This window comes from Gadus morhua, chromosome 13 (assembly GCF_902167405.1).
Source record: "Gadus morhua chromosome 13, gadMor3.0, whole genome shotgun sequence".
NCBI classification, from domain to species: Eukaryota; Metazoa; Chordata; class Actinopteri; order Gadiformes; family Gadidae; genus Gadus; species Gadus morhua.
In genome coordinates, this window is record NC_044060.1 from 8,251,313 (window position 1) to 8,265,507 (window position 14,195).

The following is a 14,195-nucleotide window of genomic DNA, read 5'->3' on the forward strand; positions in this document are numbered from 1 at the left end:
ATTATAACCAGTCGGCCATATTTTCTACATCCTGAGATAAAAGTGAAATGAAAGTGAATGAAAGTCTGTTTTGCATAAATTGGGTAATACAATGTTTATTATTATTCTTAAAAGTAGACTTTGATCAAATGTTAATGAATCAAGAAGAATGTATCGGGATCAGTAAACATTTTAAAGTAGTTTGTTCTATGTTTTAAAACGGTTGGTCCCTCTCATAAATATTCACGTGGCCGCTTTGATTGACACACAGAGCAACCATGAAAAACACATCTCATTGATATTCATGAGCTCATAACATCAACACATCACAGCACCCTCGTGTAATGAGGGTTGATTTGTATGTCAGATCGTTTAGAGACAATTTAAATTGACTCACCCCTTTAAAGCACAGAGCACTTATTAAAAAATAAATATATATAATGTTGTGTCAACAAAGCCCCTTCCTCTCTCCGCCTCTGTAGAAAAAGTACAGAGACTTCCGCCTGCAGGGGGTGCTAGACTCCACCCTGAACAGCAAGATGTACGACACGGTGCGCAACAGACTGACCCTGGAAGAGGCAACAGCCTCTGTGCGGGAGGGAGGCATGCAGGGCATCTCCATGAGGGACAGCGACGAGGAGGATGAAGACGACGACTAGAGAGACAAAGAGAGAGAGAGAGAAAGAAAGAAAGAAAGAAAGAAAGAAAGAAAGAAAGAAAGAAAGAAAGAAAGAAACCAAGAAAGAATGAGAGAAAGAGAGAGAAATAAAGATATAGACAGAGAGATAGAGAATAAGAGAGCGAAAGAGTACCTGCTCTGACACCCTGACCCTCCCAGCCCATTAAACACACCCCTTACCCACCCCAACCTCCACTACCACGTCCTCCTCTACCGCCCACCCTAACACCCCCCACCCCCACCCCACCACACTTTTGACTTTAGCCTGGTAACCGACGCATGTACCAACTCTGTTACTAAGATAGCCACTCTAGGATCCCTTTGTCAGCTCGAAAAATGCCTACGAAAGGAATTATAAACTATAAAATACGATAAAAATAGTTACTTATACTGAGGAAAATATAAATAAAAATGTTTAAAAAAAAGACCATGATCGACAGTTTAGCTGTGTCATGATAAAGATAGCGAAACCCATCTTTGATTTCTTAATTCATTTCTGTGTTACTAAGCAATATGGAGTACCATTTGTTGGCGATGTTGAGTGAGATTAATAGGTGTGTCCCTGTCCAACGCAATCGTATATGGCGCTTCTTTGTCGTACTCTACATTCATTAATGGTAGCCTACATTGTCGTGACGAGTGTGTGGACCCTCTTATATGTCGTCTGTTTTTAAGTGAATGCCAACTTGCTACGAACTGCAAACAAACCCGTCTGTGTTTAAGTTTTATGGCTATTAATCGGGGTGTCAAAAAAAACGTTATTTTCGGTTGTTTTCTTCGGTTTGGGTTCTCGTCGTCCACTCCACTGTTATCAACATCGACAGTAAAGACGTGCGTTTCCCGCTCCTCGTCGACGCTGTGTGTGACGTCACCTCACAGGAGTAGGACTACCTGGCCTCACCTGAGTGGCTATATATTCTAGAGATGCAATATTCTCAATGCTCTGTTTTGATAACTCGGGAGATTCTATTTTTCTTTGCTTTTTTTCAAACATCAAAATGGCCTCTTGAAACGAGGCTCTATTTTAAATTGAGTTGCACTTTTACGAGATGAAAAAAAAAAAAAGCTGAAATGGTTACCTTTTTTATTTAAAAGAATAATTAAGAAAAAAAATGGAGCTGGGTTCGTCTTTGTTCTGTAAACTGTGTAGAATGAGATGTCTGGCATTTTGTTTGGGTCACACTGTTGTTCTGTATATATCTCTAATGCTGTACATTGCATTCTGAGCCATCGCTGCATGCCCGTGGTCTGCCCCACCCACCCTCTCCAAACTGCTTTCTGTTTTGTGTCAATTCGCTGGTGGATTCATTCTTGCTTTTTGCCTTATGAAAGCCAACAGTTGTAATATGCAAGAGCTGTTGCCTCTAAATAAAATTACTGTACGTGTCCCATTTGTACATGTCCCTAATGTGTCCTATATAGATATGCTAGCATATAAATCCAGAGGGAAACCATTGACCACTGGAACAGCCTCAACAATGAATGTCCAATGGGATTGTATTCAGGCTTCACCAAATAGAACTCAATCTGCAATCGTTTTATATCAGGATACATCACATCAAAACCCACCATACTTTATTTAATGTATAACAATACACTTTCCGTATTAAATAACACCATGACACTATTATACGGTATATCACAGTATCATAGCATTACAACACTATGATACCATCATATAATGGACAAAACCATTTGTTCATTTTTTTGACTTACAAAATACACCAACTGCCAACCTGACTAAAATGCGGTAGTAACTTTTTTATATTGGGAATATCCGGACCTTTTAAATAATACCAGTATGAACCTTAGAAGGAAAGACACGTTTCAGAATAGTGAATTTAGCTCTGGGTTGAGTCTTACTATTTTTTTACTCAAATGTCTTTCCATTTCTAGGGCCAATTTGCTGACCAATTTTTATATGAAAATATAGGATTCTATGACAATGAAGAATATATTTAAACGTTTAAGTTTGTTCTTTTTTAATATATGTGCGCATGGCTTACAAAACAAGTCTATACATACTGTTAAGTAGCATAGGAATATCAAACGGTGAGAAATCTTGTAAAACAAGAAAAGTGAAAGAAAAAAGCTAAAACGGCAAAAACCAGACAAACAAAAAAAGGAACAATTGTCACAGAGAACAGTTCATTATTGAGCTAAATAATCTGAAATCTGGACGCATCTCCAAATGTTGGAGAGATTTCACTTGAGTTGGCAACCTCCTCTTTGGTAGAGAAGTGGGTTTAAGCAGATAACTGAACGTAGAAAATACACTCGAGAGAGTGTATATATTTATATATATAGATATAGATATATCAATCAATGAAGGAAAATAGCTTTTGATGGTTGGAGTTATTGTTTTTTTTCATAATAAAGAGTCCTCACACACAGACGATATATAAGCCTGGATGAAACAAAATTGTAAAGTTTATATATAAAACATTGATGTACAGCGATCGATGGTGGCTTGTTAAGTAGACAGAAACCTGCCTAAATTGTCTGGAGGAATCTGAGCTGTATGAAGCCGAATCGATTTTCCCTCCACTCTTAATTGAGAAAAATGTCAAAGATGAAATAAAACAAAAAATCTGGTTAGGATTTGAAACCATTTCTTTGGATACAAATAATGCATTGCTAAGTAATTGGGTAAATAAGAACAGAAGTGGTGACCACAACCGAATCACATCGACTACAATTGAATCACAATGGCTGTGTTTCGACGAGGCTGTAAAAAAAATAAAGATGAAGGCCTTCAAGGCTATTCATTATTACTTTGTGTCTTCAAAATAAATAATAGCAATAATAATAATAGTGGGTGAAAGGTCTGTAAGTATAGATACATGGGACATCAAAGACAATTAACGTCATAGCATATATTACAAAGAATATATTGAGTATAAATCATAGCATGAATGAATAAAAGCTCACATTAGATGTTAAAGGACCAGAAAAGCGAAATAAAAACGATTACAAGACTGCAGTGATGAGTGAAGTAGAAAAGCCTAAAGTAGTTTATTGACGGTTGTGGCTGTAAACCACTTGGTGCGTGGTAGAAATCTATATAAAGGGATGACGGTTTAACGAAGCTTCTGTGGTTAAGTGTGTGGAAAACGTGTCCGATATCACTTAACTTAAGCCATCCAGCTGGTTAGAAAAACCAAAAACAATTAATTGGAGTCCAAACAATGTACACGTAGAGCGTAGCCTATGGGGTTAGTCGTGTGGACTGTGACTCGATTGGATTCAGGCAGTAACACTGATAGTGTAGTGCAAACTAGACAGAGCTGCTTTTCCCTCACTTCAACTTAAAAACAACAACAGGTGCACTCAGCAGGATAACATCAAAGACGAAAAAGAAAAAGGAGAGAAATGACAAAAAATAAATATCCAAAAACTTTTTTTTTTCCCCCTCAATGTAAAAAAGTAATAAGGTTATTCAGTCTGGCGAAAAAGGCCTCACAAAAGTTTTTTTGTCCCCCCTCCTGAAGTCCGACGACAGTTTGTTTTTCCGTTGTTTTCTTCATAAATCGAGTGCCTCCCCTGCAGCCCTTCTGTGTGGTGAGGCCTCCTCAGACCAGAGACTCCATGCTCTTGGCCGGGTCCGATACGTCCACCAGCGCCATGTCTTCGGTGGGTTCCATGTACATGATGCTGGTGGGCTCCCACTCCCTGGAGCCCACCAGGCTCAGCATGGCCTTGTACAGGTACTGGTACTGCTCCTGTAATGCACAGGAGAACACAGTCGCTATTAATCAAAAGGTTGCAAAGTTCAGAGTTTTGTGATCATTTATTTAATTTGGCATTGATTTTAGCTTCAAGTTTCACTGTTGTAAAAAAATCGAAGTTTTGTCCTTATGATTTCCACATTTCTAAAATCATATATTTTTTAGAAATATAAATAGACGGTGGAACTAGTAGTCTCCTCACCCTTCCTTAATGTGTGCCCTTACAGTTTTTTTCAGTCGCTAACAAGCGTTTTTCTAAACAGTAGTCACATTTTCAAAACTCTAAACACGATTAGCACAAAATCGGTCCTTTGTGGCCATACCATTCACACATTTCATGTTGTTTTCACACAATATGCAGTCAGTGAACACATTTATATAATGCTTACATTTTCTTAACAGACAAGCTATACCACCAAACGAAATTATGGATTGTTTTTGTATTATTTACAAATGTTAACACACAACATCCCACAATTGCAAACACAATATTCCAAACCTTAGATACAGTATAAAAACCTCTGCTTCTGTAATACAGTAATATCAGTTCTAAATGACTATTACTATTACTAAAAGGAGGACTTTGAGGAGTGATGTTTTTGGAAACAGAAACCGAAAAAGATGTCTGGACGAGGAAGAGTTAGAGCAAGGGGCCCAGGGAGAAGAGCAGGCCCAGTGAGAGGAGCAGTGAGATGTGTAGTAGTGAGAGGAGCAGGAGTAGTGAGAGGAGCAGGAGAAGTGAGAGGAGCAGGAGTAGTGAGAGGAGCAGGAGTAGTGAGAGGAGCAGGAGTAGTGAGAGGTGCAGGGGAAGTGAGAGGAGCAGGAGAAGTGAGAGGAGCAGGAGTAGTGAGAGGAGCAGGAGTAGTGAGAGGAGCAGGAGTAGTGAGAGGAGCAGGAGTAGTGAGAGGAGCAGGAGTAGTGAGAGGAGCAGGAGTAGTGAGAGGAGCAGGTCCAGGGAGAAGAGCAGGCCTAAGGAGAGGGCAAGGTAGAGGTATAAGAATGCGTGGTGGTGGCATTCTAAGGGCTACAAGGGCAGTGGTGAGTGATGGAATTCGTGCCACTATCATTGACCATGTGATAAACCACGGTCTTTCACTAAGGGAGGCTGGTGAAAGAGTACAGCCCAATTTGGGGCGGTCAACGGTTGCGTCAATTATACGCATCTTTCAACAAACCAGACAGGTAAGTTTGCATTTTATATGGATTGTTTCTATTCTCACTTGACATGTCAATGAGGCCATACAGTAATGCATATGTTGATTTTTTTTGTCCCTCAAAAGAATGCAACGTCTTCCTCCCTCTGGGGGAAGAGGTAAGCTCCTTAATCATCAACAAGAGCTTGCCATAGTAGATATGGTTGTTGCAAATAACGCAATTAAATTGCATGAGATTCAAAGCAGAATTTTGGAGGACCAAGAGATATTTCACAATATCAATAGCATCAGCCTCGCAACCATTACGCGGACATTGTCCAAACACAGAGTGCGGATGAAACAGCTCTACACTGTTCCCTTTGAGAGGAACAGTGAGCGAGTCAAGGTGCTACGACAACAATATGTCCAGGTATAGTGTGTATATTCAATTCAATGTAGTTCTATAAGCTTTGCACTTTTCAAGTAGGTAACCTACTCAGTAATAGGTTACAGTACTGTATGGTATATAGTACTATAATGTACTATAAATTTAGTTTCAGAGAGTTATGGAATTGGAGGCCAACCAGGCCCCTCATGAATTCGTATACGTGGATGAGGCAGGATTTAATCTGGCCAAAAGGCGTCGACGTGGAAGAAATGTCATTGGAAAAAGGGCCACAGTTGATGTTCCTGGACAGAGAGGGGCAAATATCACAATGTGTGCGGCAATTTCAAATGCAGGATCACTCCTCCACAAATGTCAGGTTGGACCTTACAACACCGAGCGCCTCCTTGCTTTTCTCGATGATCTCCACCAGCGCCTGGTTCCAGAGCAGGATCAGGAGGGTGAAAACAGGAGGACCTTCGTTATCACCTGGGACAACGTGGCCTTCCATCACTCACAAGCAGTTACAGCATGGTTTGAGGTCCACCCAAGACTGATTCGTCTATTTCTTCCACCCTATTCACCTTTCCTCAACCCCATAGAGGAGTTATTTTCTACATGGAGGTGGAAAGTCTATGACCATCAGCCACATGACCAGTTGTCCCTCCTTGAAGCCATGGATGCTGGCTGCAGGGACATCACAGTTGATGATTGTCAAGGGTGGATCAGGCATTCCAAGCGGTTTTATCCAAGGTGTATCGCCTTGGATAACATCAGATGCGATGTGGATGAAAACTTGTGGCCTAACCCTGAAGATCGCAGGGATTAGATAAAGGAATTTTGTGCTTTTTTTTAGTTCTCCCTTTTTACTGGGCTTTTTGCTGTTGCTTTTTTGTTCATGGATATTTTGTCACCTTTACAGTAAACAATACTGTAAAACGTTTTCTGTTGTATCATACTGTAAACAGTACTTCTACTATACCTCCTGTAGTAAACAGTAAAGAAAAAAAAAACTGATTAGCTTTTTACTGGAATGCTTTTGAATGTGAACATTACATGTGGATATACAGTACAGTTCCCAACCAAAAAAATTTGCGTAAAAAACAGTGGATTGCATGTTTTGCATGCAAATACCTGTAAACTGAAACATAAAAGTCTATGCAGTTTTTGTAATGTCCACAATAGCCAGCATTTTTGAAACCTGGTGTACTTTGATTGGCTGCATGTTCCTTGTGAAGTGAAAACAAGAGTTATTCTTTGAAAGAATAATTTCATTTTGAGTCAGATGTCCAGTGTTTTGGTAAAGTTAGTGTGTGCAGAGAAAGATGTCTTCTATTTTGAAATGAAGAGTTAGTATATAGTTAACAAAATGTGCTTTTGAGAAGAAAATGATCTATTTGGCCAATTGTGTTTTGTAGGTGTAAGTCTGTGTTAAGAGTTTAGAAAAAGTATTTTAAGTATAGGTAAGCGCTCGTTAGCGATGGAAAAAAACTGTAATAAACATGAACCATGGACTGAGTATCTAGCCCTTATTAAACATGAACCATGGACTGAATGTGTACCCCTTAGTAAACATGAACCATGGACTGATTGTGTACCCCTTAGTAAACATGAACCATGGACTGATTGTGTACCCCTTAGTAAACATGAACCATGGACTGAATGTGTACCCCTTAGTAAACATGAACCATGGACTGAATGTGCACCCCTTCGTAAACATGAACCATTGAAAAACCCTGGGGGGGGGGGGTACTCACGATGTCGGTGAACACCCCGGGTCTCATGAGGTTGATCATCTTGGCCACCTGGTAGACGTCCACAGCGCCCTCGCTCTCCAGCTGCTGAGAGAGGGTGATCAGGGCGCACATAGTCCCGGCATTCACCGCGCCGTACCTGAAGGGGGGGGGGGGGGGGGGGGGGGGGGGATCCAATTCAGTAATGCACATCCTAGAAGGTCAGCTCTCGTCCTGACGCAGCCAGAGACGAGCCTCTTGGATGCAGTCAGGGCTCACTGCATCCAAGACGCTCGTCTCTCAGTTGGAAAGCTGATGACTCGGTGATATCATTATCCTGGGGGGAGTGGGGGGGGGGGTTCTCGCTGTCCTTGGCCGAGCGCGACAACTGATGACTAGGCAGCAGAAGGCCAGGTTTGAGGATTTCTTTTTGCTTGCTTTATTTTTTACATTAACCTAAACTTCACCAAGGAGTCATGGTGAGTGAAACTTTGTATGCGTCTATAAGGTAATCCTTGGAGTATGTTAATTAGGGTTGCACCGATTGTGAAATTCTGGGTCGATACCGTTGTTTAAAATAACAATTTGGCCGACACCGATGTGTTTTTTTGTTGTTGTTATTTATTCCCCCTTTTGTGCCAGGGAATCAAACCCTAACCCCCCACGCACGCATGCAGACACGCACCTCGTATACACGCACACAGAATGACCCAGGGAGAGGCTTTTAAGATTTGTATGAAATCAATCTGTTTATTTCAACAACTGCGCCATCAACATTCAACATCAAAATTATTTCAACGTGGGCTTAGGCAGATAGGCCTACATGAGCCGAAAACAGATCGCTATTTATTTGACTGAACACAGCCTGCATGACGGTCTTTAGACACGTCTCTACACACGTCTTTAGCATATGGAAACTATGGCCAGAAAAATACCTTCACACGATGTGTCTTTTTACAATTTATTTGTTACCAGCATTCGTAGTGTGGATAAGCTGAAAAATAGTCTGCCAAAGACGTTGACGTCGCTTAGCAACCGAGGACGCTTGCGGAGTGATATGGCAGAAAGAAAAAAAAGTCGCCCGTGTGCATGTATGGTTTATTTACAAATAAAGTTGAAAGAAAATATCGGTTGTGTGGGAGTATTTCACTGTCTCGGAGAAAGATCAGCGATATGCAGTTTGTAAGACATGTTCCAGTGACATTACAAGAGGAGGAAGCATTAAACATGTAAACATCGGCCACTACCATCGGTGAATGTCATCTCATTTTCCGATGATGGCCGTCAACAACGCGAATATCGGCCGTTACTGATGTTTGTCCGATACATCGGTGCATCCCTTACGTTGATTCATTACTTAATAGTCCTGATGTATAAATGTATAAAATGGAAAGATGGTGATTATCCTTTAACCATGATTTCAGGTTAGAGAAGATTCAGCTCTTCACAGAGGTGTCATCTTAGGACAAGTAAAACATCCTGTAAACATACTCATCGTGAACTATGTTGCCCTGTAAACGTAAACATCGTGAACTATGGTGTCCGGTAAACGTACTCATTGTGAAGTATCGTGTCCTGTAAACATACTCATGGTGAACTACGGTGTCCTGCAAACATACTCATAGTTAACTATGGTGTCCTGTAAACGTACTCATCGTGAACTTACTACTGTAAACATACTCATGGTGAACTATGGTTCCTGTAAACGTACTGATGGTGAACTAACTACCGTAAACGTACTCATCGTGCACTCCTGTAAACGTACTCATGGTGAACTGTGTTTCCTGTAAACGTACTCATGGTGAACTATGGTTCCTGTGAACGTTCTCATGGTGAACTATGGTTCCTGTAAACGTACTCATGGTGAACTGTGGTTCCTGTAAACGTACTCTTGGTGAACTAGGGTTCCTGTAAACGTACTCATCGTGCACTATGGTGGGCCCGTCCCGGGTCATGGCCTCCTCCTTGATGACGTTGATGAGCTCGAAGGTGCTGCTGAGGGGGGCGTCTGGGTGGGGCCACTTGGGGCACTGGAAATGTCTCACCTCCAGCACGTAGTCATCCTGCCAGGGTGAGGAGGGAGAGAGGAGAGACGAGTGTTAATGCCATACAGACAGCATCCGGAACGGTAGAGATCCACACCGGTGTTTCATTCAATCGCTCAAAGCGTCTGTATATTGATATCCACATCTGAACAAGACACACAGTTAGGACAAGGTTAAGACACATGGTTAAGACCACAGTTAAGACACACAGTAAACACGGCCAGTTAACACACACACACACACACACACACACACACACACACACACACACACACACACACACACACACACACACACACACACACACACACACACACACACACACACACACACACACACACACACGTCCTCTGCTGCTGCTGCACCTCAGCTTCAACCTCCTTGAAGCCTCTGAATGTTGTATGCTATGATGATGTATAATGCATGCAGCGGCCATGCCAAAGTCTGTCTCTAGCCAGAACTGAATATCAAAATGGAGAACCAGAAGTATATGCTATGTGTGTGTGTGTGTGTGTGTGGGGGTAGGGGGTATGCAGTAAATGGTCTCCCATAAGTGTAACTTTCGTCGAACTACAAACACAAATGTACAGGTACACACACAGTACACACACACACACACACACACACACACACACACACACACACACACACACACACACACCTCTACACATACAGAGAGACACTTAAGTGTAAACTGCAAATTGCTTCGCAAGGAGTTCGCTTTTATTTCGGGGGGGTGAGTGTGTGAGGGAGTATGTGTGTGACTGCGTGCGTGTGTGCGACTGTTTACGTGTGCGACTATGAACCTGTGTGACTGCCTGCGTGTGTGAGTGAACTACAAACACGTGTGTGTATGTGTGTGTTAACGTCACCTGAGTGGCCTCTAGGATGAAGTCGTGAATGATGATCTGCTCCTCGTTGGAGAGGCACAGTCTGTCTTTGCTAATGAGCGTGACAGTGAAGGCCAGGCAGTTCATGGCCTCTTCTCGACTTGGCCAGTAAACAAACTCATCCTCCGCCTGCGGGGAAACACAGCGTGCGCACAATTCAGCAAGTTATAACCACATTTATTTTGTTAACCGTTAAGACCTTTGCGAGGTTACGGAAAAAACAACAACATTTTCCTCTGACAATGACCCCAAGTCTGCTTTCACCGCCTTTTGAAAAAACAAAGCACTTTTTTTGCTGTTGCACATTTCAACTGAAAACCAAACTTTGTTTTCCACTGCTGCCATCGGTTTTGTTTCAAAAGTTTTCGCTGTTTATAGAATAAAAACCTGTCCACCGCCAACCACATTCCCTTGAGTTCAGTTCAGTGCGGCGTTAACACAATTCCAAGCAAATACTAAACCGACAGGTGTGGCCGCATTGGTGAGTGAGACACAAGTCCTTGAGTTCCTCAGTACCCACCAGGCCCTGGTTGTCAGGCAGCATGACGATTATCTGGGCGTTGTGGTCCCAGATCATGCGCCAGAAGTCTGTGGTGGTGTGGGGCAAGGGGTGCTGGGTCACGATGAACTCGTTGCTCCTGTAGTAACCCTGGGGGTGCAAGAGATCACGGGTCAGCATTTAATCCCCACACCCATCGCTCACAATAATAATCAATGGTTATCAGATACCGATCGCTCATGATAATCAATGGTTATCAGATATCCATCGCTCATAATAATCAATGACTGTCAGATACCGATTGCTCATGATAATCAATGATTATTAGATACCGATCGCTCATGATAATCAATGAACACCAGAAACCGATTGCTCATGATAATCAGTAACCATCAGATACCGATCGCTCATGATAATCAATGATTATCAGATACCAATCCGTCGTGATAATCACTATCAGACACTAATGGCTCATGACAATCACTGACTATCTCATACACATGGCTCATGATAATGGTTGCCCGCCCTTTCTCTCGTTGTATTAAGTCATTGTTATCGACTCAACCAACACATGGAGAACAGGCACTGTCTGTACGTGTTAAAGACAACGCTCCCCTCGCAGTAGCGACGTTGTTCCTCTCTACAGGCATAACCCAATCTAGTGCAGTAATCACACGCACACAGAAAAAGCTAAATTGTTATTGAAAATGTTCCAGTGCCGCTTAGCCTAGCGACACTATTATATGTTGGTTTCAGACAAAGCAGGGGAGAGCGGATGCGGACAGTGGATTAAAAAAGAGGCAGTAAGGGAAAACAAACAGGGCAGGACTGAGCTGCTCATACTGTACCATCATGTAGGACGCGTTAATGTAATCCGTTCCCTTCATGCCAGGGAGAGGAGAGAGCCCCACTCTGGCACGCTCCGCTAATGGGGGAGAGGGAGGGAGGGAGGGGGGAGGGAGAGAGAGAGAGAGAGAGAGAGAGAGAGAGAGAGAGAGAGAGAGAGAGAGAGAGAGAGAGAGAGAGAGAGAGAGAGAGAGAGAGAGAGAGAGAGAGAGAGAGAGAGAGAGAGAGAGAGAGAGAGAGAGAGAGAGAGAGAGAGAGAGAGAGAGAGAGAGAGAGAGAGAGAGAGAGAGAGAATAAAACAGGGTTTTTGAGACTCAGCTCTGCCATATATTTGAATGGCTAATAATTCACACAGTCATTATCCTGTGATTCTGTCGCTATGGCAACACATTTGCTCTCAGGCTATAGAGAACGCATTGAAACTGAAAATTATACATATACTGCTGATGAATATACAGAAACACACGCAGATTATATATACGTAGATATATACGCGTGTGTATTAATATATATCTTGTGTCCTTAATATCCTATATTTGTATTGACGTCCAGTATATCGTATATGTATTCATATATATACATATTAATACACATATAGGATATACATCACGTCACCATATATCCTATGTATGCATTAATATATAACGGACATGATAACAAGACATAACAAGCGTCTTAGAGTACCATATTAAGCGCTATATAAATTTAATTTATTATTATTATTATGATGTCCTATATATCCTATATGTGTATTAAAATATATATGAATACACACATACTGTGTAGTTATATATATATATATATATCTCAATACACATGAAGGATATATGGGACATGAGGTCCTATATATCCTATATGTGCTGCTGGGCCTTCGCTCTCGCGGGAGCTGAGAGTCGGAGCAGGACGCTGGGAGCGGCGGAGGAGGGCTCTACTCACAGGGAACCACAGAGGAGTTGCGGTTCTTCTCCTTGTTGCAGTCCTTCTGCGCACTGAAGCACTCCACAAACCTCATGTTGCAGTGGGACAACAGCTGGAGGGGGGAGGGAGGAGGAGAGGGAGAACATCAGAGGAGAGGGAGGGGGGTTGTCATGTGAAACTTGGTTATAAAACAGGAAGCCATGTGGATTGTGGTAACACCATGTAGGGCTTGCGCGCTATTCAACGTTCCCAAGTGTTGTTGTCATGCCTGGAAACTCTTTCTTAAGGCCCGAGGTGGGAGCTTTGACTACGCCCTCTGAGAGGAAGTGATATATTCTCCGATTTACAAATTCTCAAGACCTCAACGTCAAAACTCTTATTATCTGGGAGTCCAATTAGTTTGTTGCCCCAATGCTTTAAAAAAAGAAGAAAAAAAAGATAAATCATAAAAAAATGCTTGAAGTCTCATGAAACGTGCAGCATTCTTCAAAAACACGCTGGCATGTTATTACAGCCCACATCAAAGGACTCTCCTGTGGTTACATGCACCCTTAGGGTACCCTGCAGGCCAACGCGCTAGCCCTACTCCGCTAGCTAGCCGCCGTGCTAGCACGCCTTCTCCCGAGTCTGCAGCGAGAAGCATCAATCACAGCTGTCAGCTGATGAGCTGTACTAACAGGGCCTTGGGTGAGAGTGTGCGTATGTGCGCATATGTGTACGTCTGTGTGTGTCTATATATATATATATATATATATATATATATATATATATATATATATATATATATATATATATATATATATATATATGTGTGTGTGTGTGTGTGTGTGTGTGTGTGTGTGTGTGTGTGTGTGTGTGTGTGTGTGTGTGTGTGTGTTTATGTGTGTGTGTGTGTGAGAGAGTGAGTGAATATATATATATATATATATATAAACATATATACATATATGTGTGTCAGTACGTGTGTGTGTATGTGCGTGTGTATATGTATATGTGTGTGTGTGTGTGTGTGTGTGTGTGTGTGTGTGTGTGTGTGTGTGTGTGTGTGTGTGTGTGTGTGTGTGTGTGTGTGTGTGTGTATACGTTTATGCGCGTGTGCGGGGACTCACTCTGAACTGCTTCTCCAGGCACGTGCGGCCGGTGGCCCCTGGCTTCAGGATGCCGTTGACGTAGGCGTGTAGCTGGCAGGCGGGGACCTCCGTCTCCTTGATGAGGATGGCCTCCATCAGAGCGTCGTGGATGAAGACGTACTGCTCCTGATCGCCCCGAGAAACCGCGGGAGAGAGAGAGAGAGAACGATCAGACGCCACGAACGGCAGGGAAGAAAAGAAACAACAAGGAAAACAGATACTGCTTATAA

The 14,195-nt window shown here is 42.3% G+C and overlaps 2 protein-coding genes across 14 annotated transcripts in view; one reads left to right on the top strand and one right to left on the bottom strand.

The window, feature by feature from the left end:
* Positions 1 to 2,051, top strand: part of cadpsb (Ca2+-dependent activator protein for secretion b) — a 64,773-nt gene extending 62,722 nt beyond the window's left edge. For all 13 annotated transcript variants that reach the window (XM_030375090.1, XM_030375077.1, XM_030375079.1 and 10 more), the window contains one exon: positions 462 to 2,051. In XM_030375090.1, coding sequence (XP_030230950.1) covers positions 462 to 638 — 177 coding nt within the window. In that variant the 3' untranslated portion in view covers positions 639 to 2,051. The remainder of the gene's footprint in view (positions 1 to 461) is intronic.
* Positions 2,052 to 2,216: 165 nt separating this feature from the next.
* LOC115557332 (receptor-type tyrosine-protein phosphatase gamma) overlaps positions 2,217 to 14,195 on the bottom strand; it is a 99,129-nt gene continuing 87,150 nt past the window's right edge. Inside the window, exons 22-29 of the mRNA XM_030375076.1 lie at positions 13,945 to 14,091; positions 12,854 to 12,947; positions 11,920 to 11,996; positions 11,093 to 11,221; positions 10,555 to 10,701; positions 9,558 to 9,700; positions 7,662 to 7,797; positions 2,217 to 4,380 (exon numbers count right to left, since the gene is read on the bottom strand). Of these exons, the coding sequence (XP_030230936.1) occupies positions 4,231 to 4,380; positions 7,662 to 7,797; positions 9,558 to 9,700; positions 10,555 to 10,701; positions 11,093 to 11,221; positions 11,920 to 11,996; positions 12,854 to 12,947; positions 13,945 to 14,091 (1,023 nt within the window). The 3' untranslated portion in view covers positions 2,217 to 4,230. The remainder of the gene's footprint in view (positions 4,381 to 7,661; positions 7,798 to 9,557; positions 9,701 to 10,554; positions 10,702 to 11,092; positions 11,222 to 11,919; positions 11,997 to 12,853; positions 12,948 to 13,944; positions 14,092 to 14,195) is intronic.